This window comes from Dipteris shenzhenensis, chromosome 14 (assembly GCF_047967505.1).
Source record: "Dipteris shenzhenensis isolate YYH24624 ecotype China chromosome 14, Dip_SZ_1.0, whole genome shotgun sequence".
Lineage (NCBI taxonomy): Eukaryota > Viridiplantae > Streptophyta > Polypodiopsida > Gleicheniales > Dipteridaceae > Dipteris > Dipteris shenzhenensis.
Window position 1 is genome coordinate 12787450 of NC_141609.1, and position 25448 is coordinate 12812897.

The 25448-nt window shown below is 40.8% G+C and overlaps 1 protein-coding gene across 1 annotated transcript; it reads left to right on the plus strand.

Moving 5' to 3' along the window:
• The first annotated feature begins 1177 nt into the window (after positions 1–1177).
• Positions 1178–2934, plus strand: LOC147894208 (UDP-glycosyltransferase 85A1-like). The gene is made up of 2 exons (XM_087384875.1): positions 1178–1764; positions 1956–2934. The coding sequence occupies exons 1-2, from the start codon at positions 1251–1253 to the stop codon at positions 2843–2845; spliced, it is 1404 nt and encodes a 467-aa protein (XP_087241001.1). The 5' UTR covers positions 1178–1250; the 3' UTR covers positions 2846–2934.
• The last annotated feature ends 22514 nt before the right edge of the window (positions 2935–25448 follow it).

The following is a 25448-nucleotide window of genomic DNA, read 5'->3' on the forward strand; positions in this document are numbered from 1 at the left end:
TCTTCTTAGTTGTGAAAGCCAAAAGAACTCTAGTACAAAGAAATAGAAGAACCCTATATGTGGGTCTCAAACCAAACTCAACTAACTAAGGTGGCATACTAACTGAGCCACGAACTAGAGTAGATAAGGATAGTTGTCATCCAGCTATTATTCGTGGGCGGTGTACCAACCGCGTTTGCAGCTAACATGTCGGTGACATAAATGCACAACGGTCACCCTGGCATATCGCGAGTGGAGCTCGATATCTCAACAATCCTCACATCATGTAGTCCACATCCTAGGGTGGCTACTTTTATACATTCCTATACCATACCTTAGCCTCTAATATGTGCTCATGGCACCATATCTCAACAAAGTTTTCATAGAAGACGACCATAGAATACTAGAGTATAATATAATCATTTTGATAAAATGTGGATTTCAACCATTTGTCCATTTACATTAAAATACAACATCCAACATAGCTCATATCGTGCACTATGGTGATGACCTAATCATCACGTGTTCAAATGGTCAACTTCTTTTTGCAATCAAGATGCAATAAATTTGAGTTTGATATGAAAGACATCTGAGATCCTTAGAGCTACAATCGTTGGAGACTTCTTGCAATGCCTAGGGAGCTCCCTGGGAGGAATAACGAATCTCACAAACATAAAGTTCAAGCTTTAAATTGAGATCATCTTAACCAATAAGAAATGCACACCCTAAGGGGGGTCACTCATCATATGTAACCCTATCCTAGGAGTTCAACAGGACATTTTTAATATCTAAGTTTTACAAAAGTTAATTTACATAAGGGAGTATTTAAAAAAAATTTGGGAAAATTTTACAGATTTGTATCGAAAAAGGTACATTTTATTAATGAAAAATTTACAGATAAGATATTTTGAAAATAGGCCTTAAACGCACATGATATGGAGGGTGTATACATAGTGACCCCCCCGAGTGCACACCTTGCATAGCAAAAGCCAAAACCAAAAGAGAAAAGAGTAGCCAACTAACAAGGCTTAGGAAAAAGAAATCCTACTGGGATCTAAATCCAAGAACACAAATTGCTAAGGGGCGAGTGTTTCCAGCCAACCGAGGACCTTGACAAATGTATAGATGGGAGTAAAGGAGGGGCACGTGGAAGGGGAGACTATAGGCCAAAGGGCTTTGGAAGTTTGGATATTCACTAGGAGCTTCGTAGTTAGGCCTATACGCCAAAGGGCTTCGTAGATAGAACTTTCACGAAGCCATCGTTAGCAGCGATGGAGACACCCCCTCCTCGCCTTCACGTTCTGGCTCTCCCCTTCCCTGCCCAAGGCCACATCAACCCCATGCTCCACCTCTCTTCCCTCCTCTCCTCCCTTGGTTGCTTCGTTACCTTCGTCAACACCCACCGCTCCCACCAGCGCATGCTCCAATCCCACCCTCCTTCTTCCTCTCCTGCCTCCCCCTTTGACCTCCCCAACATCCGTTCCGCCTCCATCCCTGACGGCATCCCCCCTCACCCCCCCTTCACCCTTGACCACTCCATCCAGGCCCTTTTCCAAGTCTTAGATGGCATGGAGCAGCAGCAAGAGCTCATCGAGAACTTGATCTTGAGCTCCCGCGTCGACCCGGCCACTCCTCCCATCACGTGCATTATCGCCGATTCTTTCTTTCCTTGGACGCAGGACGTTGCAAATAAACTGGGATTAGCGAGGGTGATTCTCTGGACTTCAAATGGGACCTCTTTGTATGCCTCCACTTTTTTAGCGACTGGGAGAGTGCGCTCTGAAGGTTAGCCTTTCGTCCTTTTGCCACCTTTTTGATCGTTGTATTCTTGTTTATCATGCAGCAGGATCAATAGGGGTACAATTTTCTCGAAGCGATCGTGAATTGGACAGGGAATTAGCCTAGCTGGCAAGAGAAGCCTTCAGGTTTCTTCTGCTCAGAAATTTGATGTCCTCAGCTGACGGTGCTGCTCGCAGGCCTTCCCCTTGAAAAAGATGAGATTATCGCTGGACTCGGTAAGTTAACGCCAGAGCGGAGGGAATTTGCAGAGAAACGATTTAGGCGTATTGATGAGGCTGCTTGCATCCTCGTAAACTCCTTCGAGGATCTTGAAAGCTCTTTCGTTCGAGCCGTGCAATTGAAATCAGCCATTAGGTGCGTTGGTCCAATGTTCCCTCTTGACTCGGATGACACAAAGAACACCACCAATTCCACATACGTAAGAACAAAAGGAAGTCTTCTTAAGGAAGAAGTCGAATGTCTGCAATGGCTTGATATGCATGCCGCATCTTCTGTTATTTATATCGCCTTCGGAAGCATAGTTTCGTTTTCTCAAGCTCAACTCGAGCACCTAGCGTTGGGCATCGAATCCAGTAGGCAGCCATTCTTGTGGGTGGCGCGGCGCTCGGATGAGGGTGAAGGCAGTCCATCCTTTCCTGAGGGTTTTGCCGACCGCACTAGCAGTCAAGGGAGAATCATATCCTGGGCTCCTCAGCTCAGAGTACTGGAGCATCCTGCTATCGCTTGCTTTCTCACACACTGCGGATGGAACTCTGTGTTGGAGAGCATCTCCATGGGTGTTCCAATGTTGTGTTTCCCCATATTTGCAGACCAGCCGATGAACGAGATATTGATTGTTAAAATATGGCAGGTGGGCATGTCATTCCAGAAAAACGAGGATGGTTTAGTAGGTGAGGAAGAGGTCAAGAGAGCGGTGATGGCTATGACACATTCTGAAGAAGGCAAAAAGACGAGGGAGAGTGCAGCACATTGGAAGACTATGGCTAGGGATGCGACGAGGCAAGGAGGGAAGTCATACATAGAGTTGACAAGGTTTGTGGAGGAGATGGTAGGAAGGATGGTGTGACCCCCCAATGAGATACTAACCAGGTTGGTTATAGGGTAAAGGGGCTAGTAAAGAGGTGGGTGCCTTTGAAATCTTAGTGTCTTCCTTATTTTGCTTAGGTGTCAAGCTCTTATGAAAAGTTAAGTTAGTCTAAATGTGCAGAGTATTGGCCCACCAATGCCTCTACTATTAGGTATGTGAGTTTTCCACCAAAGTTATATTTTTTTCTCTTTTTTTTGGAAAAATTATATTCTTTTTCTATTTCCATTCATGTAACATTTTGAACAATATCAAAAAACTCATAGGCCCAACCTCTTACACTTAGAAAAGATAAAGGTGCACAAGAGTGGACCCTTTACCAGGTAGAAGATTTTGCACAAATGGCATGAGAGTGCTCATTAAAGAAATTCAACATTAACGATCGTTTTTAGGAGTGCTGCATGATGCTCGTCCTCTCTCTTCTCTCTTTGCTACTACATTTTTTTTTTAAAATAGTACATGAAAACAACCGATTATATTAAACGGGTGGTCAACCGGGAAAAAAACAGACCAGTTACAAAAATGGCTAACCAAAAGGGACAAACCGCTCGTATCCTGCACTGCACAAGTAATAGAAAAGCGGCTAAATAAATTTTTGTACTTCCAGTAAGCCTTTCCCTAGAAGGGACTCCTTTCTGTCAAACAGGGTACCAATAGAGAATTTCTAGTGAGCCACACCGCCTAGCAGACCCTTGCTCTAATATAACCCAACTCGCCGCCAATATCGAAGGCAATTGGGATGTATCTCCAATCAAAGCCAGCTTCCAATTATTTTGTAAAGTAAGGGAGTGCATCAAACCTGCCTTCCTCATCACTGTCCCCACGCATTTCCACACCTTCACCACGAGGCATTCCCAAAACAAATATTTGATATGTTCCACCGCGCTAACACATAGCCCGAATACTGGACTAATGGAAACCCATTTGGCAAGCCTCCCACGAACTGGTAGCCGTCTTTGGAGAACCTTCCATAGCACAAAATAGAGCTTGCTAGGAAGGTAATTTCTCCGCACCTCCCTAAACCTCTTGGACCACCGTTCTGGTCTCCTACGCAAAACCCATTTGGAATTGCGATAATCTCTACTCAGCAACCCCCTATACACAATCCTCGCTGAAATTTTACAAAATAACTTTTTCCAATAGTTCAATGGTTCAGCCTCCAATGCGCTGGATTGGTTGGCCATGCTGTGGCACCATAGCCATGACCCGAGACAAGAAATATGCATCCTTGACAGATAGGCCAAACTCATTCCAGACTTGCCGTAAGGGCTTCCAAAAAGCCTCGTGTGTGTGTGTGTGTGTGTGTGTGTGTGTGAGAGAGAGAGAGAGGGAAAATTGATGGAGTGAGTTGGTGGAAAGAAGCTTATTGGGCAAGGTATGCAAGGAGTGATAACATGGGGGGATCAAGGCAAGGGGCAAGGAGAGGATGCCACACACCTTTCAATGCAGAGGAGCTCTCACAAAAGACACCAGCTCTCAAAACCCACTCCCGCTCTTTAGTTGTCCTACTACACACTCCATCTCTGACACCACTCTGCAACTCATTTCTTAAAAGAAAATAGTTCTTTGCCACATGGCTCAGCTCAACTCACTCTTTGAGAAGCTCTTCACATGGCACTTCTATTGAGTGCCACATGTGACAACATATGAAGAGGGCAGAGAAGAAGAGTGGAGAGGAGAGAGGGCACAACTAGTGAGCACACCACAAATGACTAATTGTACACTAGATTTAGTTGAAAATGTAGAATATATACAAACCCCTTTAGCGTTAGGGTTAGGGCATCTAACCCTTTCTTTTATAGCACTCTATGTGTTAGTGCTATATTCAACACATGATGTTGAGATGGTCTCTCAACAGCTTCCCTCAAGATCAACATCATGAAGTAGGGCTTCCCTCAAGATCATGTTTCTGGGGAATCACACCCCTTTAATGGGAATGCCTTTACTCTGGGTCAACCAAGAGCTTGTCCGTGCTTCTCGAAAAGCTCTTTGCCAAGTGGTTTGGTAATGATGTCTGCAACATTCTCTTTGCTATCACAATGATGCAATGTGATGTCACCAAGTATATCTGACTCCCTTTTTATGCAGGGCCCTAGCCCGGTGCAAATCTAGCAAGGCTTGTCCTTTCCCATTAACTGTCAATGCATTACCCCACGGATATGTTCTAAAAGTCTGAAATCCCCCTGTAAACCAATATTTCCCTTCCAAATCACCACACCTACACAATACTTCCAGGCATCCAATAATCTCGATATCAAATTCGACCCAACAACCTTAATAGGAAAGGAATAGGAAAGGCAGATAATAGTTTATCACAGCATGAAAGGCTTGCCAACTGCTTTCCCACCACTCCTTTCTACATAGAACCAGACAATTTTGAACCATGGGGATGAACACTGGAACAACCTCGTAAACTATTAAGCAACAATGGAAATATTCCTTAAACAGATATCTGGAAGAGATAAGCTCGCACACCCCTTTATCATCTTCATCTTCTCCCAAGGAGCGTAATGCAAGTGTGTACCACCTCCTTCATCAACCCAAAGGAATGACCTGAGCAATCTGTCCAACTCTTGCCCGTGGGAAGCCTTAAATGCCACACGAAAGAAACATCAATTGTAGTAGTTGCCATGACATGTTTGTTCACTAAAAATATGGCATTCCAACCAAGGGTGAGAGTGTGCCAAGCCATAAGCTTCTCTTGAACCCTTTCTTTTAACCTCCTTTTAACCAGTTAAACCTTGGGTGCAAATTGAGCCCAAGACCTAGTGGAGCGCCCAAGTAACGAATGATCTAACCTCTGGACTGGCAAATCGGATGCCCAGTTAGGTAAATCATCCAAGTCAACCTTGATTGAAAAAGGCTTGGAAAAGTTGCAAACAAAACCTGATGGCTTGCAAAAGAGTTGAAGTGCTTGAAACTTATTGTCCACACTCTCCCTTGATTCATGAGAAAATGCTACTAAATCATCAGCAAAGGCAGCAAAATTGCTTGCCCGAAGGAAGAAAGGAAGCTTTAATGAAAGCCAAACGAACACCTTCTTTGAGTAAGATTATTAAGGGCATCATGCATAAAGTAAAGAAAGAGGTCCCAGCCGACACCCTTGTTTGACCAATTTGCACAAGGGAAACCTCCCAACCCTACCACCGTTTAAGCATAACATGGCAAAAGCATTGCCAAACAGCAAACAAACCATCTTGACCAACTTGGAATCAAAGTCGACATGTCTCAGTACTGCACTAATAAAATCCCAAGAAGTGTGTGTTGGTTGGTTTTGATTTTGATAAAGCTTATGATCGGTAGACTAGGCATAATCCAACAAAGCAGAGACATTCAATATATTTTATAGGATGTCCCAGCCTCTTATAAATCCATTCTTCTCTCTATCAACCAAGTGCATCAAGCTCTTTGTATCCTTATGGCAAGAGCCTTGGCAACTACTTTGTATGAAACATTCAGCATGGTAATGGGCCTCCAATCCCCGACCCTCAACTTGGATTGCCTCTTGGGGAAGAGCTTAAGAAGACCAGAATAACATGTTTTGAAAGATTACCCATCTCAACCGTAGGGTTGGCCATATTGTCTAAGAAGACCAAAATTAACATCTTCTGAAAGAGTACCTTTCTCAACCACAATATTGGCCATATTGACTAAATTGAACTTAAGCATATCCCACAAGTGCACAATAAACTCCACCGTGAAACCATTCGGTCCCGGAGTAGTATCCTTCTTCATTTGTGTCAAAGCATCCCATAACTCATCCACTGAAAATAGTCTAGAAGACCTGACCCTATCATAAAAAGAAACTTGTTCTTTGACAGGTGCAAGCACCCTATTAAGAGACTCTCTCCAATCTTCATCTGTCACTGGAGGAGGGGAACTAGCTACAACAGACAACTTAGTCCTAAAGACCTCATCCATACCCCAAAAATCTGTAACCACATCTGCCCTATGAAGCTTGGACTCTATCAATGACATCTTAGCCATGTTTCCACTTAATCACTTGGAAGAACATTAGGGACAATCCCCTACTTCCAACCATAGTTGGCTACTCACCATTCTTGCCCTTTCAGCCTTGCTTAGTTCCAATTCTTTGACTGCTTCCTCACACTCGACAACCAGCACAAACATCATAGAATCATGAGGAGATAGAGTGTTAACGCCTCACTAAGGCATTCTCTGACCCAATGTAGATGAGCCTCTTCCTCTCTATTTTTTATTCTTTTCCTCTTAACCTAGATCCTGGCCACTAAATGAATCCCTCTAACTCTTGCATCCCAATGGGCACAAGGTTCATCTATACAGAAGTTGTGCATTCTCTCCATTTTCTCATATTCTTCCTCAAAACTCTTTATTCAACAGCAACTTCTTGTTAAACTTATACCCCCACCTTCAAGTGCGATTGCAAAATACCTATAAATAGGAAGGTGATCAGACACACCGGTATCTCTAATTACCCTTCAAAGATTCCCTCATCAACCACCATCCTTCATTGGAACAATCTATCCGACCCGCTCTGAAATCTACACCTTTTCTCTTGTTATTCCAAGAGAACCTTGACAACCCCTCTGTATCCAATTCGATGCAATCTATTAATCCCCAATCAAGGCATAGAGTTTTTGAGCCTTTCTCATTACCCATGATACTAACCTCAACATGAGAATGATCTCCTTCCCCAACCACCAGGTTCCAGTCCACTCCAAAAAACCAATAATCGTCGAACAGTGCGGCATTTAACAAGTTTGACCATCTTGAGCATGCAGAGCGCCTTGTGGGGCATAAACACTCACCACATTAAAAGAGAAATTGAGATAGTCACTTTGGCTACCACGACTATCCCTAAAGGACCCCTGAAGATTATAGAAGAACGAGCCAAGTTTGCAATGCCACCTCAATCCCTGATTGGGAAATTAGTGATCACTTGTTTTTAAAAAGAACACCAGAGATCATCTTGATCTCAACACTTTGATTCTTGTAGCAGAAACACATCTGGTTTCCAACAACTAACCATAGCCAAATATCTATGTTCTTTATTCTTCCCACAACAGCCTCTCACATTCCATGAAATCACCTTCACTGAGGCTAATTGGCAAACCAAACCGTTAGTGAGAAAGGGCTTTGACTACATCTTTAAGGAAATGAAAAATGACTTTCTTTACCCCCAAGAGCACGTCTTGCGACATCTTTAATTCTCTTTGGTATAGACCTTGCAACAGATGATCTTTTCTCCTTAGGAACTGGACCCCTATTAGGCACCTTTTTCTCCAACACCCTCTTATGAGCATTTACGTCAGGCATTTCCTCTTCTATTGTCTAAGACTCAACCAATGAGGCATACACACCAAGAAGCTCATCAACCCAAGCACCCCCCAATGTCTCACCAGACCCACCTGCAACCATCTAGGTTGATGAACCACTATCCTTGCAAGGATGGCCTTGAATGGCAATCTCATAAAGAAGAACGCATTTAGAAGACTTAAAAGACTGAATCAAAAGAAAAAAGCATTTAGAAGACTAAAAAGACTGAACCACTTTCCTTCTCGTAGCTCCTCATTGTGAGGAACAAAAGACTCAAGCTTACCGTCCTCCGCAATTGCATTAGCCACACTACCATGAATCTCTTGACCAAGAGCATACCCTCTCTGAATCTACACAGAGTTCCCAACATTCCTAGATGTCTGCTCTGTGTTTTCAAGTTTTCAGAATGGCTGGCCATTGTATATATTAACCACTCTCCCCTTTCTACTAACAAACTTCCATGGATTAATGAATCTTAGAGAATGTCCTTGTGCGACTTCGTCTGCTACTCCCTATGATCAACCATCTTCCTGTCAGCGTGAACCAAACCCTCCACCTTCAAACTTGGATACTCATAATATTTTGGTAAGGCATCCTCAGCCTGTAGACCGGTCGGCCATTGCTCCGCTGCCTGACGCACCAACGGTTCCCACTCATATCCATCAACAATTGGACCTCTAGCCAAATGATTATTCTCCTACTTGATAGGGCAATCCTTGGCAAAATAACTAGATTTTTTACATAGGTAGCATGCATCTAGAAAGGGGCCAAAACGCACCCTTTTCCATAGACCATCACCATCATTGAAGGAAATCTTGACAATGTCTAGTACTTTTTGGAGCCTCATATCCACATAATCCATGCTTTTTGGAGCCTCATATCCTTTTTTGACACAGGCGTTGAAATAGATTTCCCAACCAAACCATCACGAGCTGACTCCGAGATGTGAAGCAAGAAGAAGACTTTCTCAACAAACCTAGCAGTGAAATGAGAAGCCAGTAGATCACACTCAACTAACAAGAACTAATGCAACACTATTAAGGATGTAACCCTGGATGCGTCAATTTTACGAGCAAAAACCTATGAGCAGGTTTATCCGAGCGTGTTTTTCAAGAGATTTAAAAAAATGTATTTCTTTAAGAAAAGTGTTGATTCCTTTAAGAAACATCCCTCATAATCACTCTCAATGTAATAATACTATGCATAGATAATTACTTATTAACACATTTATATCATATGGCACTTGGGCTTATATATCACTCTCATAAAATACATGTAATATTTAATACTATATATGCAAGATTTTTCAAAATATAACTCCGTAGATGTGCTCAAAGGGGGTGTTCCGATCAATTTGAGTGGTTGAATGACTATATTTGGACATTGGATATGAAAGTTATGTCACTTTTAAAAGTGCTGTCCAAGGTAGTTTCGCCAGCGAAACTACCTTGGGAGACCTACTTCAAAGGGGTTTCGCTGGCGAAACTACTTGGACGGCTTGCTTCAATGAGTTTTCTTTGAAGAAACCCTTTCATGAAGATAGGTTGAGAGAGGGTTTTCAATGTCACCCCCTATTAAGTAAAAGTTGTAAGAAGGATCATAAGGGAATTTTCATAGAGAAGTCTACTCTACATGTGGGTTTCTTCAAAAGCCACCCCATTATGCTCTCACCACTCCTAAAGATTCACCTAAAGATTTTTATATAAAATAGGCATTGCTATAATACTTTGCATATTTCTAAGTGAAACTATGTTTTCTTCTGATTGATTTTTGCCATATTTATTCATAGTTGGAAGCTTTTTTTTTCCTTCGCTCGGACGCTCGGAAGATTTCGCTCAAAAAATGCTCGTCCCCATGTAACCCTACCCCTAAAAGATAAACTCCACCCCTGGCTAATCATTTAGATTCTAACCTCAATACCTCTAGTGGCATCTGACAAACAACTGAGTTCTCCTTACCATTCTATAACCATCCCTTCTTCTCGGCTTCCCTTGCCCTCCATCCAAGCTCTTGCTTAAGAATGCATTAACTTCAGACTTTGACAAAGGGGTAAAACTGCCTTGGACCTTCCAACCTATAGCCCTAGCATATGACGGGCCAACTTCCACATACTTCTGCTTGTTAAAATCTCTATGACAATTTGTCCCTCACCCAACTGTACCGGATTCAAACCACCCGATTCATTCTGTCCCTTAACACGATTGACTTTGTTCGCCTTCTCAACCTTGAGTTCCTCTGAGGCACCTGCTTTCTCACTCATTGATGTATCAGCCACTAGCAACTCAACACACATAGGCATACCTCTACATCTCTTCAACCACTTCCGACCATCCTTCCCCTCGAAGCATGCGATGGACATGCATAGACCTTGACAATGCTCACAGCTCACTTAGAGTTTTAAACAGAGTCTCTTCTGACTCCTGAGATATCGGCTTGTTGCAGGAGCATGAAGACAAGATGCAGAGAGAAGATGATGAAAAGGGAGACTTTATTCATGAGAGATATGCCCAATATATAGGCATAAGTTACATCCAAGAGTGGCATCAGATGTGAGCTCAAGAGAGCATCTCTAGATCCACAATTATCTCTCATTCACACACCACACTTCTAGATTCACTCATTCACACCTACTTAACTAACACATCATCAGTCACACCTAACTTAGGCACACCTACACACACCATGTCTTCACACACTCACAACTATAGATCTTAGGACCCTTGGTACGATCCCATTACATCGATTTGTCCTTCATTCCCCCCCACAAGTTGATGACCTCATCCCTTAGCAGCAGTACATGGGATGCTCCATGGCTTGCCCACCAGCATGTGGCAACACACATGGCCCCAACCTGTGACTCACTCGTAGGATTTTTGGTTTACAACTGGGAGATAGACAATGACTATGCATGGGAATACCCTTAGATTCAACAAGGTAAAACATAAGACTAGCAATCATTTGAGGGGGACGTCCCAAGTCGACCTATCTTGAGCAGCAACCAAGGGGCTTTTGGGTGGAAATGAAAGCCCTTAATAAGGCCTACTAGCAAAACAAAGGATGGGCAAAATAGTGCACACAATAATCCGGCATTCAATCAGGAAAGTCAATCAAAGAAACAATGATTGTCTATGGTCGGATTGAGCTCAAATTTTGGCAGCAGCTAGCCCTTAGTGTTCTCCAAGTGCAGTTAATAGGGCAGGTCTAAATTGTGATTGTAGAGGCAAAATTTTGAGAAAGTTTGGCGATCAAACCATTTAAAAAATCACAAGTCGCACAGAGGGCCATTGCAACTAAAATGTGTATTTAGAGGGTATAGGGTCTTATTGCTTCTATAAATGACACTCAATCCTAGCATATGAGATGTATCATCAAAATTATAAATATTATAGAGAAGAATCGTCTTGTAAACTTAAACTTGTTAATGTGGAAATAAAGCAAAATATCATGGCACACACAGTAACCATATAATCCTCCCCCCCTTTCGGTAACAACAAATGTCTCCTTTAATATCATTTTATCCTCAATCGCACAAACTACAACCAATAGGTGAAGTGGAAGATAAACATCGCAACCTTTACAGCACTCTCGTGCAAACAGGTATAAGTCACCCCTATGCTTTCCAAGTCTAGTGAGTTTAGACCCTTTAGGTAACCATGCATTTGCAAGGAGATGACACCCCCTGTCTCCAATCCGCTCCATCTAGAATTGGCCACATCTAGCAAGATGAAGTTTGGTAGGTGGTGAACTTCAACATGACATCAAGGGGAGTATGCAAACATGTTGTGAGCCATGAATGTCGGTGGATCGCTGTTCAAGATAACCAACACTATTGACTCGATGAAGGCATTCATGGGAACTCATCGTCCAATGGAATGGTCTTCATGGCAACCCTTTAACAATACCCTCTCCCATGGGATGGTCTTTGACAATAGCCGCATGTTGAGAACCACATCCACACATGCATGCACATGCACACCACACACACACATGCACGCACACATGCACACACGCTCATAAGGACATGTATGTGGGCGTGCGTGTGCAAACACACACACACATTAATGTAGCTCAATAAATGTATCTCACTTTCTCACACACACACACACACACATACACATTTTTCTAATGAAATGTTTCTTGCACACGTACACATTCTTTCCCCCACAATCCCCTGCCCCCTTCTTTTTGGTGTCTCTTATCTTCACAATACCCCCCTAACTTTGTTCCTCTAGCATTTAATCACTACCCTAACCAATGCTTAGTCAAAAAAATTTCCCTCTTCTTAATATTACGATTTAACCCCTAGTTTATAAGCCCCCCTTTTTGAGAGGAAGAGAAAGAGGAGAGAGACGGACACAAGTTTTTCTCACAAGAAAGTGATTCTATTCATAGATCATAGGCATATATATAGTGGAGGACTAAGTTGAGTTAGGGCAAGCTATATATAGCTCTAACACCCCCACTCAAACTAGGCCCTCTAGCTATGGATGAAAAAACCCTTGGGGAGTACAAGGGAAAACCAAAGCTACTATATATATATATCTACGTGAAAATATATATACAAAGGATGGCCATAGGCCATTTTGAATGTTACAATGCAATGTTGGATGATACAGTGCAATTTGCATGTGGATAGTACAAAGAAATAAGACAAGCACTTGTCCATCATACAGTGCAAAGTAAACCTCCTCAAACCTTTATAATCATGCCTTCATGTTTTGCACAATTCATCCACCTAAAATGACGAGTTTCATGTGGTGCATACAACCACAGCAAACATTCAAGTAAATGACCAGTTTCATGTGGTGTATACAAACACAGCAAATATTCAAGTATCCTTTTATGTTGTACAAAGAATGAATGTATGAGGAAATTTCTTCGGCCACTCCAAAGATGAGTATGTAGGGGCGATTTTAGATGAAATTTCACAAAGCCAGGGCTGAAATGTTGCTTGCTTAGTCTAAGAAATTTCACAAATCCAGGGCTGAAATGTTGCTTGCTTAGTCTAAGTATGTATGAGGAAATTTAACAAAGCCAGGGCTGAAATGTTGCTTGCTTAGTCTAAGAAAGCCATAGCAACATAATTGGAAGGTCCATCAAGATCCTGCAAATCAAGAACAATTAATCCAAAAATACAACAAGCACTCGGGCATTCGAAAGTACCGAACACTTGGGCATCCAGAAGTACTGAACAATTGGGTAGCCAGAAGTACCGAACAACTGAAAATACAATGAGCATAAGCCACACACGTATGACAAGAGGCAAGCTGGTGTGGATTAGACACAGCTTACATAATCATAGTGGGAATGAAATAACGACATCTTTTCATCCGGATGTACTGAACAACCGGAAATACAATGAGCATAAGCCACACATGTATGACAAGAAGCAAACTGATGTGGATTAGACACAGCTTACATAATCATAGTGGGAATGAAATCACAACCTCTTCACATCCGGAAGTACCAAACAACCGGGAAGACGAGCATCCAAGGTTACAAAGACCATTCAAAAGTAATCGAGAAAATGGGCATCCGAGAACGGTGATCATGTCCAAACGAGTACTTAATAGTAATCCATATGTACAACGTCCAAACGAGTACTTAATAAATAATCCATATGTGCCATGTCCAAACGAGTACTCAAGAAGTAATCCATATGTGTTCATAAATATTGTTAACTTAAAGATCTTGAACCTTGCCACATAAAAGCAAGTACGCAATAAGTAATCCATAAGTGCCACATCGAAACGAGTACTCAATAAGTAATCCATATGTGTTCATCATCGTGAAAGCCATATAAGTATGTGTCATGTCCAAATGAGTACTCAATAAGTAATCCATATGTGTTCATTTGAAAGACGTTGAACCTTGCAATGTCCAAACGAGTATGCAATATGACCACGTCAAAACGAGTACTCAATAAGTAATCCATATGAGTTCATCGTGAAAGCTAGATAAATATGTGTCACATCGAAACGAGGATTTAGTAATAATCCATGTGCCACGTCTAGATGAGTACTCAAGTAGTTAGCCATATGCCACGTCTATATGAGTACTCAAGCAGTTAGCCATATGTGTTTATAAATATTGTCATCTGAAAGACGTTGAACCTTGCCACATCCAAACGAGTACTTAATTAGTAATCCATAGGTGCCACGACCAAATTAGTACTCAATAAGTCAGCCATATATGTTCATCGTGAAAGACATGTACATATACCTCATCACATAAAGGTCAAAATAAAAGTATGCCACTGCTACACATGGGTCTTATTTTGATGGTTAAGCGCCAACGTTTAGCGCACACGGTGTGCTAATCATTGGTATGTAAGGCGGGTTTAAAAAGGTGGCTATATAGCGACCTTTGGTTGGTATATATAGCAACTTTTGTAAAATAACGACCTTTATAAAACATTGGTATATAGCAACATTTACCAGACTTATAAATGGTGGGTATATAGCAACGTTTACTAGACTTGTAAAAGGTTGTTGTATAATGACTCTAAGACACTTTCCTATAGTGACATTTTACAGAGAGTGTTTTTTCCCATACCGACCCTTAAAGAGAGTTTTTCCCAATGATATTTTTTTTTTCTTTTCATACATGTTTGATCCTTTGAAATAATAAATGTACAAGAGCATGTACATCAAGTTTGAAGCTCATATATTCATGTCCAAGTTTGAGAGCATTTACATTAATGGCTTCATCCTTCCAGTGTGCCAAACAAGTCTATCTCCAATGCTATACTGAGTTGATATCCTATATCATCATCGTACTCTGGCATCGTATGTTTACCTAAGACTTGATCTTCTTCAATACAGTTGGGTGATTCTTGATGATCATCATCTTCTTCCTCAATATCGTGATCTCCATCTCTCCTGCACGATGTCATTATACGCATCTTCCTCTTGGCTCATATTGTGATCTTCATCTTCTTCACAAGATCCGTTTGGATCAATTGGATCCAGCATTGGTAGTGGCATCTCCATATCTACATCTCTATCTTCAAAAAAATTCTGACTTCGTGGTGCAACTTGGATCACGTACCGCCATCTTGGATTAGAACGATCCGAATGAAAAACCACCTATATTGAAGATGGATGCCAAATGCCATCAATTATATGAATTCATGCTTTTAAAAGTACATGTACCAATTGATCTTAACAAATGAAATCTTCAATTAATTAAATCATTAGAATATGGTGGTGGTGGATCAACCTGGCCTCCACACGCGAGATGGTCCAGCGACGGTATCGAGCATGACCATAAACCATTTTCCTCATATGTTTGGAGTGTTGTGCAAGTGGTATCAAACCCTTCCCAAAAACAAGACAAGCATGGTACTCACTTATTGCAAGTCCTACATGCGTGCATGAATGTGTCATCAATGGACCGATGTGTAGCATGCCAAGTCATTAACTTTGCTATGGATTTGCATCGGAACATGTGCTGTATTCTAGCAATGATGGGAAAGTGTCTCAAGAACTTTGCAGGGATCTTCTCACCCTGCAAGTCATATCTATATCATTGTTCTCCACACTCTGGACAACTAGACAAATCTCCATGCTCACGACGAAAGAGAATGCAATCATTATACTGCAAGCATGGATGGTATCATAATCTATACCCATCGTTGTCAGCATCTACTTCGCTTCATCTCTTGATGTGTGCATGGTATTTGGTGTAGGCAACATCATCTAGAGCAACCTATCGCAATTCAAGCATACATAGGCTTCAAATAGTGAGAAACTATGATGATTCTCAAAACAAACAATATCCAAATTATGAGATAAAGTAATGCAAGAGCTAACCTCATTAAAGCCGAGAAAATTGTATCGGACCACCCATACTTTGCTTGCAGATTCAAATGAAACAGGGAGAAAAGTGAAGAAAATCAGATCGGATGGTGGTGGTGAGTTTGTTTCTACAAAGTTTGGAGATTTTTGCAAGAGCAAAGGGATCAAGCGAAAAACGACGACACCACATACGCCTCAGCAAAATTCAGTTGTTGAATGTTGAATGCAGACCACGGTGGAGATGGGGAGGTGTATGTTGAAAGGTGCTAGACTGCCAAACCACTTTTGGTCTGAGGCTATCAATACTATGGTCTACATCCTTAATCACAGCTATACAAAGGCACTCAAAGGTAAAGTACCACATGAGGCTTACAGCAGTAAAAAGCCATCTGTCTCCCACTTCAAAACGTCTGGGTGTGAATGCTATGCGCATGTCCCAGACAAAGAGAGAAACAAGCTACAACCAAAAAGCACCAAATGTATCTTCTTAGGCTATTGTGATGAGAAGAAAGCCTATAAGTTGTATGACCAAGAGGCAAAGAAGATCATAGCGAGCCGCGATGTGGTGTTTAGGGAGAGTTTAGGGAGTAGCCACATGTAGTGGAGGCAGAGAAGAGCTCTTCCACTTTATCATCAAGCGAAGAGGTAATTCACTATGGACCTGTCCCAAGAGCTATAAAGGAGAAGGAAACATCAGATGATGAAGGTATTAGTCACCAACCTATTGTTAGATCACCGGAAAATCCATTGCTATGATGGGTAAGGCAGCTCTATGACCATGACAATTGGATGCCTATGTTTGTTGAGCAGCATGCAGATGGACCAAGGTGATCTCAAAGAATCGAGGAGCAAAGGAGGGCTTCTGCTCACATAGTCAATATGGCCTTGATGGATGAGATTACTGCAGAAGTAAAGGAGCCTGCGAGTTCGAGGAAGCACTTGTAGACTGAGATTGGAAAAATGCTATGCAAGTAGAATATAATAGCATCATGAAGAATGAAACTTGGGAGCTAGTAGATCGACCACCTAACAGAAGGGTTATTGGCACCAAGTGGGTTTGGAAGGTAAAGTACAAGGGCGATGGGACTTTGGAAAAGTATAAAGCCAGATTGGTTGCAGAAGGATTTTTGTAGGTTGAACGGTTTGATTTTCAGGAATCTTTTGCTCTGACTGCCAAAATGACCACTATTCGCACAGTACTATCGGTGGCTGCTCATAAAAAGTGGATAGTTTATCAAAGGGATGTTAAATCAGCATTCTTGAATGGTGACCTCAAGGAGGAGGTGTACGTGGCTCAGCCGCCTGGGTTTGAGGCCCCCCATTCTGAGAACAAGGTATGTAAGTTGAAGAAGGCTCTGTATAGGCTGAAACAGGCCCCAAGAGCATGGTACCAATAGATAGACAATTTCTTTCATAAATTAAACTTTAAAAGATGTGCCTCAAATGCTAACTTGTATGTGTACAGGAAAGGTGGAAATTCTGCTATTATTATTCTATAGGAGAATGATAGACTCCTTATTACAGGTGACTATGACGACATGATCGAACAAACTAGAAAGGCGTTGAGCATAGAGTTTGAGATGACAGACTTAGGCTTGATGCAATACTATTTGGGGATTGAAGTTTGGCAAGGCAAGATCTTCATCTCTTAGAAAAAATATGCAAGGGAGATCTTGAAAGCATTTTGTATGTCCGAGTGCAAGGAGATAGCTACACCTATGGAGGTAAATATGAGGTTGTCTATGGAGGATGCCTCACCACCAGTAGACATCGGGAGGTATAGGAAGTTGGTTGGCAGTCTCATCTATCTATGCAACACTAGACCGGACATGAGTTTTGTTGTTGACGTTTTAAGCAGGTTCTCCAATAAGCCCCGAGAGAATCATTGGAATGCAAGGATGTGGGTGATCAGGTATCTAAAGGGCACTCTTGATTATGGCATCACCTATGGTACGGGCACTTCCTTGGCTAGTCATTGTGACTCAAATTGGGTTGGAGATGTTGATTCCAAGAAATTAGTTTCTAGATATTGTCTCTCTTCAGGTTCAGGTATTTTCTCTTGGATGAGTAAGAAACAACCAATAGTGGCATTGTCTTCTACCGAGGCTGAGTACAAGGCAGCATGTTTTGCTGCATGTGAAGCAGTGTGGCTGAGGAGGATCTTATGGCACATGGGAGTGCAAGAGGATGAGGCAATTGTGCTAAGGTGTGACAATCAAAGTTACATGGCCATTGCTAAAAATCCAGTGTTTCATGAGCACACAAAAAACATAGAGATTCAATATCACTATGTGCATGATTTGACGGGATAGTGGAATTGGTCTACTATCCAACAGAGCAAAATAGAGCAAATATCTTCACCAAGGCACTCGAGAAGGATCAGCTTCAAGGTCATCTTTAGAGACTTGGCATTGGGCCGAGAAGGTAGTTCACCTATGGGTGGACATTGAGGGGGGGTGTTAGATATGCTCAATGCCCCACCCTCCTGGTAACTAGCAGTGGTCCAAGGTGCTCAAGTTGTAAGGCCCCCATATGAGGAGAAGCCATGTGTGAGCCCGAGACACTGGATGGATCCTAACTTGCGTGTTACATGAGGTCTATTAATTCAGATTGTTGATGGTAGAAAGGTGATTGTGTGGGAGCCCCCGAGGTGATGGTATAGGGAATATTCCATGGACGACTAGTCGAGTCCACCGACTAGGTTGGAGCTAGGTGGACTGGTCGGCTCCATCGACTAGGTCAACTGGTCGACTCCACTGACTACGTTGATCTAACTACGGCCCTCATAGCTATAAAGAGGCAACCTCCCCAGTCCATTGTATCAGATCAGATCTTCCAGCTAGTAGCTCTTCACCTAGTATCTGTCTAGATCGCCATCTAAGCTCCACTATGGGAACGCACGGGTGGACAAAGCCATCATCTGTACTACATTAGTATTGACTTGGAAAAGTTTGTTCCTCTCCAGTTTGCTGTGTACTCTCTATTCTTTGTTCAATTTCTATTCTGCTGCACCGTGTAATTTAACAGATGGATCCTGACTTGCATGTCAGATGAGGTCTATCAATGAGACCGTTGATGGTAGAAAGATGATTGTATGGGAGCTCCTTATTCTTGTTGGGTCATCGGGGCCAATTGGCCCCCAGCTAGGGGGTCCTAGGGGGGCCAGCAACCCCTTGGTGGGGGTTCAGGGGTGAGAGCCCCTCAGGTGATGGTATAGGGAATATCCCCTAAATATTCCATGGATGACTAGTCAGTTCCACCGACGAGGTTGACTGGTCGGCTTCATCGACTAGGTTGATTGGTTGGTTCCATCGACTACATTGATCCAACTACCACCCTCATAGCTATAAAGAGGCGTCCTTCCCAGTCCATTGTACTAGATCAAATCTTCTAACAGAGATCTTCTAACAGCTAGTAGCTCTTTAGCTAGTATCTGTCTAGATCGCCATCTAAGCTCCACTGTGGGAGTGCATGGGTGGACGGAGCCATCATCTGTATTACGTCAATATTGAAGGAAAAATTTGTTCATCTCCAGTTTGCTGTGTACTCTCTATTCTTTGTTCAATTTCTATTCTGTTGTACCGTGTAATTTAACATATACTTCAGCATGTCTATGCTTCTGTCTCTTGGCTCATTTGAGCAATTTTGTATCACCCCTTTCACAAGGGAGCTTTTGTAACAAACAAAGTTTGAGACTTTTATATTGCCTGTGTGCTTGTAAACATTATTTTGTCATTACTATTAAAAAAATTAGTGGGAAAAAATAGGGCTTGATGTGGCCAGCCTGTTTAGCCCCACTAATATTTTTTTAAAATTCTATTAAGGGTCGCTATATAGCAATGCTTTACCAGGGTTGCTATATAGTGACCTTTACCAGAGTCCTTATATAGCAATTCTTATATAGCGACACATCTTTTCCACAGGGATTTGTGAGGGAATTAAAACGGGCGTTTTAAGTTGCCAAATTATAATGCTTTAAACATTTTTTGACCCTCCCAAAAGCGATTTAAACCGGCCCCACCACATTTTTTAATGAAGACCAGTTGTAGCCCATTACCACGCAGTAAAACCACCCACCGTGCGGTACTAGGGCTGCTATGCTGCCCAGTGTTCACCTATACCGTGCGGGGGATGTATACACTACATGGTCTTAGCCATATACCGTGTGATTTTATGGCACATACTGAGAAGTATTATGAGAATACCGTGTTGTGCAATTTCTTATATATACTTTGCACCGACCTCATCCTATTTACATTCTCAAGAATCCAGCTCTGCTTGGAGTCTCAAAAAAAACAAAGAAGGACAAGGAAAAAGGGATAAAGAAAGCTTCCAAACTAATTTATGAGATTTATATCCTTTGAAAAAGTGTCCAGTGTTAGTGGTGGGATTGCTTAGGCCATCTAATACCTACCCACACTGGGATGCAAAATGGATAAATGCGTAGCTCTAAGTTGATGGTTTATCGTTTGTGATTTGAAAGATTATTTTTTTAATAATATTGTCATTTAAATATATTTGAAGTTATTTTCACAAAAACAAAAGGAAAAAAGTTTTTTAAATAAACATTAGCTTTTAAAATTTAGTGAAATCTCACCTTTTTGATATTTTACTAGCTATATAGCCTATAGGTTACAAAAAACTAGTAAAAAACATATATGAGATTGATTGTTAGTATCAATGTGCGAGTGGGGAGTTTGCTTATGCCAACTTGTAACTAATTGTATATGGATACAAAATACGTTTGAACCATGTGCTAGTGGTGGGTGGTCTGTATATGCCAATCGGTAACTACTCGCACATGGATGTGAAATTGAAAATGGTATATTATAGTTTATTTGTTCTTATTAGGCAATAGGAACATGAAAATACTTGGCTTTCACCGGTTGTGACTCGCATTCACCAGCTAATGACAACCTTTTGAAAGTCTAGCCGGTTGTGTAGCTCACAATTGCCAGCTTGTATCAACCCGAAAATTACATGTTAGAGATCATAACTATATTAGTTTGCTTGTAAGAAGAAATTTGTGGCATTGTATACTATACATTTATGTGGAAGGAGAAATACTAACTCATCTCAAAACAATTAGTTGATCTTATATAGGTATGAAATGTATGTCTAAACTTACATTAGATATGTCTAACCTAGGTAGCATCCTTCACTTCGTCAATTCAATCAAAGGGTTTTGATAAGTACACATGTAGGTATTGTTGGCTACTGCACTTGTATATGTGAAATACTGACATTTGCATACGAGCATGAAGACGCGAATGATCATAGTGTAGATAGATGCTTACTTGAGAAAGAGCAGGACATGGGAAAAGGCAACTTGCCATCCCACGCCTATTTCTATAGGGAGATTACCACGTCTATAACCATCCATTTATGTTGGGAGGGGGCAAGACTAAATTAGATGGTTGCTCTCTCTTGAGGTCTAGCAAATGTACATTTGTTTTCGATGACATGTTAGTGACATTGCCTTAAGTTGTTGAAAGCATATTAATAATTGAGATGGTTTTTCTCTTTTACATGTACAACAACCATGGCGGACAAAGAAGTTAGGGTAGGCCAACATCAACCGCCAAACAAGACTCAAGGAAAAGGCCAAAGTGTTGCGAAACCACAGGATTTTGTTACAATGTTAGGGCATCAAAAGTGGAAGTGTAACTTCTATAACCAAGTGGTTGCAGAATCAGCCATGAGGATAAGAAGACATTTGATTGGCGATGAAGATAAACTAATAAAGAGATGTGAGGGACCAAATGTCAAAACCATTGTTGGCATCCTACAAGGCATTAACAATGCTGAAAGTTGAATCACCCGTGTACAAGCTCAAGATATATGAGTGAACATTTACTATGTGGAACTATTCTAATGGAATTTGACAATGATCTAGACCATGGATGTTCTTAATCGATTAATTACTAGTTCCTTGTGTATTTATTTGAGTCCTGATCTTTTAGATTGATTGTATCATGAACAAATACATTTAGATCCTTTGAATAATTGTGTTGAATGGTTAAGATTGAAAAGTAGAAGGTGAGAGAGAAAGAACTACAAACCGCCACATGCATGTAAGCAATGCTAGCTACTGTACTAGCATGTGTGAAATACCAACTTTTGCGTACAGAGCATGATTTCACACCACATGCATGTAAGCAATAGTAGCTACTACACTAGCGTGTGTGAAATACCAACTTTTGCATATAAAGCATGATTTCACACCACGTGCATGTAAGAAATGCTAGCTCTACTGCACTCTAGGTAGAAAAATTCGAATTCATGATTCAAAAAAATCGAGAAAATCACTTGAAAGATTCAAATGGAAGAAAAAATCGATTTAAAAAACGGTGACACGTCATGTTTTTTATATATAAATTGCCATTTCATCACCACATATTTGTAAAATAACTTTTATTCGTACGAATAAACTTGTATTAGGACGAATACATTCCTTTGATTTTGCATATAATCTCATTGTTTGCCAATTTTTCTCATCTCATGCTTGGTTCCTCAACCGAGCATAAGAGATCTAAAAAGGAAAAGAAGGAGAACGATCTTTAAGGTTGTGAAAACAATCTAGAAGGTTTGAAATAAGATAGATTTTTGTTATGGAGCTTCAGGATCTCATCTTGAGTTTTTGAGATCTCTTGTTTGGATTTTGGTTTTGGTCTTTTCTTTTGTTTGTTGGAGTTCTAGGTTCTCTTTATTGAGTACCTTCGATCTCTTGTGATAAAAATATTTTAGATATTTATGTGTTTGAAATTTGTTTGTGGGAGTTGTAGGTTCTCTTTATTGAGTTCCTTCAATCTCTTGTGATAAAATAATTTAGATATATGTGTTGAAATTTGTTTGTGGGAGTTCTAGGATCTCCTTGTTGAGTTCCTTCAATCTCTTGTGAGATAATTTTTTTTGTGAGAGTTTGAGGATCTCTTTGTTGAGTTCCTTAGATCTCTTGTGAGAAATATGTTTGTTTTTGTGTTTTTGAAATTTGTTTGTGGGAGTTTTAAGATCTCCTTGTTGAGTTTCTTAGATCTCATGTGAATAGATTTTTGTACAGGGGAATTCTAGGATCTCTTTGGTGAGTTCCTTAGATCTCTTGTGATAAATGGGCTTGTTTTTGTGTCTATGAAATTTGTTTGTGGGAGTTTTAAGATCTCCGTGGGATGTCTTTGGTGAGTTCCTTAGATCTCTTGTGATAAATGGGCTTGTTTTTGTGTCTATGAAATTTATTTGTGGGAGTTCTAAGATCTCATTGTTGAGTTTCTTAGATCTCATGTGAATAGATTTTTGTACGTGGGAGTTCTAGAATCTCTTTGGTGAGTTACTTAGATCTCTTGTGATAACTGAGCTTGCTTTTGTGTCTATGAAATTTGTTTGTGGGAGTTCAAAGATCTCCTTGTTGAATTTCTTAGATCTCATGTGAATAGATTTTTGTATGTGGGAGTTCTAGGATCTCTTTGGTGAGTTCCTTAGATCTCTTGTGATAAATGAGCTTGTTTTTGTGTCTATGAAATTTGTTTGTGGGAGTTCTAAGATGTCCTTGTTGAGTTTCTTAGATCTTATGTGAATAGATTTTTGTACATAGGAGTTCTAGGATCTCTTTGGTGAGTTCCCTAGATCTTTTGTGATAAATGGGCTTGTCTTTGTGTCTATGAAATTTGTTTGTGGGTGTTCTAAGATCTCCTTGTTGAGTTTCTTAGATCTCATGTGAATAGATTTTTGTACGTGGGAGTTCTAGGATCTTTTTGGTGAGTTCCTTAGATCTCTTGTGATAAATGGGCTTGTTTTTGTGTCTATGAAATTTGTTTGTGGGACTTATAGGATCTCCTTGTTGAGTTTCTTAGATCTCATGTGAATAGATTTTTATATGTGGGAGTTTAGGATCTCCTTGTTGAGTTCCTTAGATCTCTTGTGAGAAATGGGCTTGTTTTTGTGTCTATGAAATTATTATTTTAGTTTGTGGAAGTTCTAAGATCTCCTTGTTGAGTTCCTTAGAAGATCTCTTGTGGGAATTTTTGTCTATGGGAGTTGTAGGATCTTCTCATTGAGTTCCCTAGACCTCATGTGAGAAATATGATTTTATTGTGTTTGTATTCTCACACTTTTTTTGAATGAATATGTAATATTCTTTTAATAGAATGTGAAATAGTACAAAGAGTTTTAAAGTGTACGAATTGAAAGTTTTAAAAGTTATTAAAAGAGTTGTCTCATTCTTACACTTTCTTTTGAATGAATATTTAATATTCTTTCATTAGAATGTGAGTTATTTTAAAAGAGTGTGATTGAATGACAATTAATATATTGCATGCTTGAACGTGTTTTTCAAAACATATGTGTTGTTTTTTGTAAAATGTGTAATGCAATATGTTTCTATTGTATACTCAAATTATTTTTTTTTGCATTTTGTTTTTGGCAACTTCAAAAGCATGGTGCGTGGCAAGATTTGGTCATACATGACAGAGATACGAAAAATACATGCCTCGGTCTCTTTGTTGCAATGTAAATATTGTGGACACAAATTCATAGGTGGTTCTACTTGCATCAAGCAAAATTTTGTCGAAATAGGCAATGACGTTGGAGCTTGCACATGCACTCCATCTGATGTTCTTCCATTATGCAAATCGTATTTAGAGAAAGTGAAGAAAGTGGTTAATCCGACCCTAATAAGAAATTGTGCAACTCAATAAGATGTGAGCACTGAGGTTGATGAGACAGTTGAAGGAGAAGCACCAATAAATGCGAGAAGTGTATCCCATACATGAAGGTGATGTAGATTTGCTAGCAAGTGGGTCGTAGGTGAGTTTTGATGCGACTAATGTCTATCAGGTAAAGAAGAGAAAAATTGGAGAACAATCTTCTATGGAGGATGGATTTCTTCAACAACAAGTGCATGAAGAGCACTTAAGATGTGTAAGAAAACAATACAACGTCTGTGCTCAACAGATAACAAGATCTTGTATGCAAGAGAGAAAAGCAGATAGTATGGAGAATCAAAAATTTGATTACTGTAAAACTGATACAATAAATGGCGTTGCCTCCCAGCCATGCGCTCCTATGTGAGAAGCTTCGATGGCATGTTGGAAATAGTAGAGGACGGAGGCTGGATGCTAAGCAATCAGGGTTGCTATAGCCAGTCATTATGATGGGCTTCACGGGCTTGCTCTTATATAGCCACCAATCGTAGTCAATTAGAACCAATTGGGAGACTGCCGACCCAGTCGGCCCAAAACCGTCAAATGGAGGTCAGCGGTCCCAAAATAGGCCACTGACCACACATTAGAATCGTGGCGCAGAATAGTCCCACATACTATAAAACTCATACAATAGATGGCATTGCCTCCCAACCATGCGCTCCTGTGTGAGAAGCTTCGATGGCATGCTGGAAACAGTAGAGGACAGAGGCTGGATGCCAAGGAATCAGGGTTGCTGTAGCCAATGATTATGATGGGCTTCACGGGCTTGCTCTTATATAGCCACCAATCATA

Excerpts from the sequence above, each read along its gene's own strand:
- LOC147894208 (XM_087384875.1), top strand. The coding sequence starts at position 1,251 with ATGGAGACACCCCCTCCTCGCCTTCACGTTCTGGCTCTCCCCTTCCCT. Across the intron at positions 1,765-1,955 it reads TGGGAGAGTGCGCTCTGAAG|GCCTTCCCCTTGAAAAAGAT; the intron begins GTTAGCCTTTCG and ends TGCTGCTCGCAG.